Consider the following 7,072-nt stretch of genomic DNA (forward strand, 5'->3'; position numbering starts at 1 on the left):
GCTGACTTTTGAATTCTATCCAATCAGCATGTAAAAGTAATAGATTTTATCGGGACGTAGATATTCAAATTCTGTAGCAAAAGACTGTGCACATATAATCCAAGGAAACCAGTCTGCATTTCTAAGAAGGTGACATTTTGAAGAAAAAACAAATAGGTGTTTTAAGATGAGAATCTATGAGCGTAAGAATAATAATGGTAAAATTTCCAGGAATACTCAGTACGTGAGAAAGAAGATAAACACCAGAACTTTCAGTTGTGGATCCTCTGTAATTCCTAACAAAATGAATACTATTTTGCTGTGTGATTTCTCATTATTATCTTTGATGTTTCAGGCATTCTGCATGTAAAATATCAAAAAGAAGCATCTAAACAGAAGAAAGGAAATAATAAAGCAAAAATCAATGAAATAGAAAACAGAAAAATAAGAGGAAAGACTAATGGAATCAAAACGTGATTCTTCGAGAGTATGAGTCACATTAATAAAACTGTTGTGAGACTGATCAGAAAAAAAGAAAAAATTAAATTTATCAGGGATGAGAAATATGACATACTTGTAGGTTATACAGGCATTAAAATGATAAAATGGAATATTTTGATAAGCTCTGCAAAGTAGCGTTGGCAGCTTAAATGAAATAAACTAATTCTGTAAAATATACAATCTACCAAAGTTAATTCAAGATGAAATATGTAAATTATACATCCCTTTATTCGTTAAAGTAAAATAAAAAACAAAACTTAAATCATCCCCAAAATAGATGCCAGGCAGAGAAGTCTAAACTGTAAATTCCTACCAAACGTTAGAAAAATACTAATTTTACACAAATCCTTTCATAAAACAGACATTGAAAGCAAAAATTATAACATTATCTGATTGAATTATCAGAGTATATAGAAATAATATAAATAACAGCCACAATGGAAAGGAGAAGAATAAATGGTTCTATATAGTAATAAATGTTCTACCCTCTAACTTCAATAGTTAAATAGTGATTCTAAGTGGTCTGTGAAATGTTCAGTGTGCATTATAATTCATAGAACACACATATTTATTATGTTAAATGTTTATATTAGTAAATAAGAAATATTTCAACTCAAGTATATAATCTTTGACAATAAAAACTAGAAAAAGGTGTAAATAAACCCAAAATATGAAAGGAAAGAATATAAAGATAAGACCAGAAATCAATAGAATTAAAAACAAAAAGACAATAATAAAGCTAATGAAGCCAAAAATTCGTTCTTTAGTGAATAATAATATTGATGAATTATAACCTGACTGACAAGCAAAACAAACAAACAACAACCAAAAATAAAACAATAAGAGGAAGAAAACACACTAGAAATATCAGAAATGAAAAAAATCATTCCAGATCTCAGATATCGAAAGGTTAATAAGAGAATCCTATGAACAACTTATACAAATATCTTGGACAACTTAAATGAAATAGATGAAATTTTAAAGTCTACCAGCTACCAAAACATATTCAAGTAGAAATAGATAGCTGAATAGTTCTACAGCTATTAAAAAAATTGAATTTGTAGTTCAAAATATTCTACAGCAGAATTTCCAGGAGTAAATATCAAACAATAAATATTGCCAGTTCTATACAATCTCTTTGAGAAAACAAGAGTAAGGAACATATCCCACCTTAATTTTTGAGGACTTAAACATACTTGTAAAATTTATATAAAATGCAAGGGCCAAAATAGAAGTCACATTTGAAGACCATAAAGTATGATGGAGAATTTTCACTACAGGTATAAATAATTCTTTTAAAGAAACCATAATAAACACAGTGTGATGCTAAAAATGATACTGGTCAGATTTCTTCAGAGAACAGAGAACATTAGCATACTCTAACTCCTTTTACAAGGCCGGTATCACCTTGATAGTAAAATCAAAGATACACATTACGAAAAAAGAAATTCTAAACAATACCCTCTTTGGACATAGATAAAAATCTTCAATAAGAGAATAACAAATCAAATTTAGCAATAACATTATCAGCACAATGCATCACGAGGTGACAGTTATCCTAGGAATACAAGATTGATTTAATATTTTAAATCAATTAATTTTATTCTCTATAATAACAGAGACAGAGAGAATACATATTTTCTTCTGAATAATTTCAGAAAAATATTCTTGACAAAATTCAACAACTATTTATGCTAAAAAACTCTCAGTGAAGTAAAAGCAGAAACTTCTTTAATGTGATAAAAGACATCTACCTATCAAAAACAAAACAAAACTTCTGCTAATATCAAATATAAAGAGAAAAGCCTAAAAACTTTTCCCTGAAATCATAAACTATGAAAGGACGACTAATTCATAGCTGATATTCAACAATGTGCTGGAATTCCTAGCCAATAAAATAAGGTGAGAAACTAATAGTGACATTGTGATTAGAAATAAAGAAGTTAAATTGTTTTCTCTTGTAGATAACATAATCAGATATAGAATCCTACTAATCTACAAAATATGTACATGAATAAGTAAGTGAGTTTAACAAAGGCGCAAGATGGAGAGTCACTATATATAGAAAATTGTGTTTATGTATAGCAACAATGAACATTTGGAACTTGAAATTTTTTTAAATGTCATTTACGACTTTATTTAAACAAGAAACACATAGGCATAAATTGAACTAATTAGAATAGCAATACTATGGAAATTACAAAAAAATGACATTGAGATAAGAATAAATATACAACTCATTAAAATAGAACAATGTATACTAAAATTAGACAAATTGAGGGCAAAAATAAAGCCTTATCACAAATGGTGCTGCTACAGTAAGATATACATATGGATAGAAATGACATAACAAAAAATAAACTTGAAATAGATCATTGACCTAATTAAAAATACTGTTTTTTGAAAGGGAAAATTAAAAGTGAAAAGAATAGTTATACACTAGAAGGTATTTATTAAACATGTCTCTGAAACAAAGATCCTTTATTTTGTATATATGTGAATATATATTACATTTATTAAATACATATTATACATACATATTATATGTACACTATGTATACTATGTATGCTATGATGAAGATGCAAAGTAGTATATTGGTGTACATATACATAATTTACAAATAAAAAACAAACAACCCAATAAAAAGAGGTAAAAAATTAGAACAAATACTTCACAAAAAAGGAGCATGAAGGACATGAAAGCACATGAAGAGATGCTCAATATCATTAGTTATCGAGGTCATGAAAACTAAAATGATAACAAGATATTACTAAACATTCCTTAGGATAGTCGAAATTAAATTTACTAACAATAGCAAGTATGGGAAAAACACTATGAAATTGCAATGTTTATATATTGCCAGTGGAAATATAACATAGTAAAACCACAGGTAAAGAGGATCAAATATATGATGACGGAAGGAGATTTGACTTTGTGTGGTGAACACAGAATGCAATATACATATGAAGGACTATTGAATTGTACACTTGAAACCTATATAATTTAATTAATTAATTAAATAAATTTAATTTATAAAAACTATTTTAGGATACAGCTTTGATGTTTTCTTTTATAATTTCTTTTCTTAAATAATTTTTATTTTTTATAAACAAAAATAATTTTGCAGTTTTAATATACAGTTTCTTATAAAATTAGAAAGATATCTATTATATGACATGGCAAATTTATTCTGAATTTACCCAAGAACAACAGCAACCAAAAAAAACGTGTCCAGAGGGAGACTTGATAATTGCAACTTTATTCATAATAACCAAAAGTAGAATGAAATAAAGTAAACATAGGTGAATAAATAAATAAATTGTGTATCTATACAAGGAATGCTTTATAGCAATAAAAAAATAAAGAATTGATGTATGAAACATGGATAAATTGTGAAGTAGAATGCCAAGATAAAATATATACACAGTAAAGAGAAAGTACAATAAATTTTAATTTATTTCTAGAGAAGACAAACCAAATCTATTGAGAAGTTGACAAAGAACATAATCACTTTGAAGTAATAGAAATTTGTATGTCTTGATTTCAGTAATGGTTATAAGGATGTATAAATACATTTGTCAAAATCCATTGGAATGCTACACTTAAAATATGTTGTTTTAATAGTATATAAATTTTGCTTCAATAAAACTGATGGAACAAGAGAAGTCATGAACCAGGAGAAGGTATTTGCAACAACTCTTATGGACTGCAACCAGCATTTATAAAATTCCACTACAAGTCAATAAAAAACCAAAATTCAACCCAATAACAACTAGACATGTCTTCACAAAAGACTATATCTAAAGGCCAGTGAGCATAGGAAAATGTGATATTTTTAGTACTTAGGATAAAAGAAATTAAATTCACAACTAAAGTACAACCATCAGAATAATAACATTAAATAGATGAATCAAAGTAAGAATATTAAGGGATAAGTTGAACACTGATATCTTAAAGATTAGAATGTAAATTCCTATAAATACAGCAATACTTAGAATATACTTATTGAGCTGAATATCCAGATATCTATAAAACAGGAAATTATAATTTTCAGTATTTACTTAATAAAACATGTACATATGTACACAAATATATGCAGGTGTAAGGATGTTTATAGCAGCATTATTCTCAATAACCTCAAGACAAAAAAACAAAATGTCCACCAAAAACGGAATCAGATTTTAAATTGTGATATATTCATACAATGGACAAATATAACAATAAAGATAAAATAACACGCTTACATGAAAGAACCTGGAGCGTTCTAACAAACATAATTTTAAGTGAAGACACAAGACACAAAGAAGACAGAAAGCGTAATCCACTTACACAATTTTCAAAAATAAGCAAAACCAATCAGCAGAGTTAGTAATCAGGATAGTGTCTCTATTCAGGGAGAAGTGTGAGGGTACGGACTAGGTCTAGGTATATATATGGCTTATACGATGCTGTTATTGTTCTATTATTTCTATTTTATTTCTATATTTTTATTTATAAAACTCTTTGCTTGTGATTTGTTCATTTTTTGTAATGTTCAACTACTGTTAAATTTAATAATTTTTTAAAAACAAAGAAAACCATGAGATTTGGCCATTACATTTGACACTTTAGTATTCTATAACAGTTCCTTATTTCTACTCTTTTTACTAATGTTTAATTAACAAAACTTTTTTTATATATATCTAGTCTATTACAGTATGAGGAAGGCTTGACACATGTGTTCATTAGCATAGCTCAAGTTAATATTCACTCAACCACCAAATTGCAAAGATCAGGTCATTTACATAAAACTTTAAAATAATTATCCTCATCAGTTTATATATATCTATATCTTATGTTAATCTTTATGTAGTCTCTACTTGCCCTCTCTACACCTTTATCTTTCATTCATTACTCAGATTTCTAAAATCTGGCTTCTTTATCCACTCTCACTTTCTTGCTCGATTCATTATATTCTTCTGCCTATTGCCCACATCTGAATAATAGCCAACGTGTTTAGACTGTACATCCTTAACATGTTATAAAAGAGTCCATCTTTTCCATTCTATCTGCTTCTATCCTACTTCAGATTACTTTGATCTTGCACTCGATATGAAAAACACTGGTTCTCTAGCTGGACTTCCTATCTCCTGTTTTGATCAGTTTAACCTATTTTCCTTACTGCACCTAGAATAAGTTCTGAGATACTATCTCAGTTCCTCCAGACTACATTAGGTACAATCCGCTATGTTTCTTTATCCATCATAGCTATATCAGAAGTTTTTATTTATTGTTTGTCACCCAATTAGACTATGATAGTCTTGAGATCAGGGCCTATCTGGTTCTAAGTAGTATACTCAGATCTTATCACGTTTCCTGGAATATAATAGCTTCTCAGCATATTAATTAAATACATAGATATTTACAAATGAAGACCAGGAAATATTCTTTACTGATATTTTATGGTTGCACTTGACAGAATCTTGATTCCTATGGTTCATTAGAAAATGCTATACTAATGTTAAAGGTACTTTCTACAATATGAGTATGTACCATGCTCCCTTGACCCTTCAGGGCACCGATTATTGAACAGTAAAATATAGTCACTTAGACTGTAAAAAGTCCATAGGACTTCTCATTTAAATTCTTCTAACATAGGCCATGTGTGAAAAAAATAGGAATCAAAAAAAAAATAAGGTAATAAGGTTTTTAAAAAGTTCTAATTATGAGCAAATAATAATTTTCTATTGTATTGTATTTATATGATCCTTTTCTAGAAAGTTGCATAATAGGTGATACTCATTTTAATTTCACTGGTAGCATATAAAGTCTAAGTACAAACTACTTAGACTTTAGTCCAGTTACACGAGAAATAGCATCTTTTTTTTAATGGTGCGTTATTAGATGGCTAGTTTCAACCAAATATTGCTCCTGGGTTCCTTCTTTGACAAAATGGTCTCAGATGGAAACTGTGTAACAACAAGGAAATTCAGAGTTTTTAGACACCATCAGAGAGGACGACACTGATATATAGGCTCACGGACAGAGTAAACTATCTAAGCACTATTACCCTATCCTGTTCTGTACATCAGGTCCACGCTTGAAATGTCTGTGATGGCTCAAATTGAGAAACAAAGGATTGTTGTTCCCCAGAGCCTACCTTCCTTTCCTCTGGCAGTAATCGTCTCTTCATTCCCTATTGTACCTCCAGCAAAAGTCCCTCTGATGTAAGGTATCATCCTAGGATGCGAAACATCTCTTTTGTCCTAGTTACCTACTTCAGAAACATGTTTCAGAAATATTCTGATAAATTATATTGCAGGTATAATTTACTTATTTTGTTTAATATGCCTAGCCATCAAAAAGTACTTATGTTTTAAAAAAGACAAGATTTTTTTAGATGAATGTCAAACCAGTTTCATTAAGTTGAAGAGATGGATTTATATAAATGAAGTGTGCATATATGTGTGTGTATATGCATGCACTTGCACATGTGGCAGCAATGGGGCAATAGATGTTACATTATATGCCCATCGATTTTGACTATTTCATTGCTTACATACTTAATATAAAACAAAATTAATATTCTTGAAGATAAAATGACATTGAAGA

At 28.9% G+C, this 7,072-nt stretch overlaps 1 protein-coding gene across 1 annotated transcript in view; it reads right to left on the reverse strand.

The window, feature by feature from the left end:
- LOC105308442 (olfactory receptor 6C2-like) overlaps positions 1-7,072 on the reverse strand; it is a 57,412-nt gene that overhangs the window by 38,856 nt on the left and 11,484 nt on the right. The window contains 1 exon segment of the mRNA XM_023525600.1: positions 453-458. Within this exon segment, the coding sequence (XP_023381368.1) occupies positions 453-458 (6 nt within the window).

Source organism: Pteropus vampyrus, unplaced genomic scaffold, assembly GCF_000151845.1.
Source record: "Pteropus vampyrus isolate Shadow unplaced genomic scaffold, Pvam_2.0 Scaffold577, whole genome shotgun sequence".
Classification (NCBI taxonomy): domain Eukaryota; kingdom Metazoa; phylum Chordata; class Mammalia; order Chiroptera; family Pteropodidae; genus Pteropus; species Pteropus vampyrus.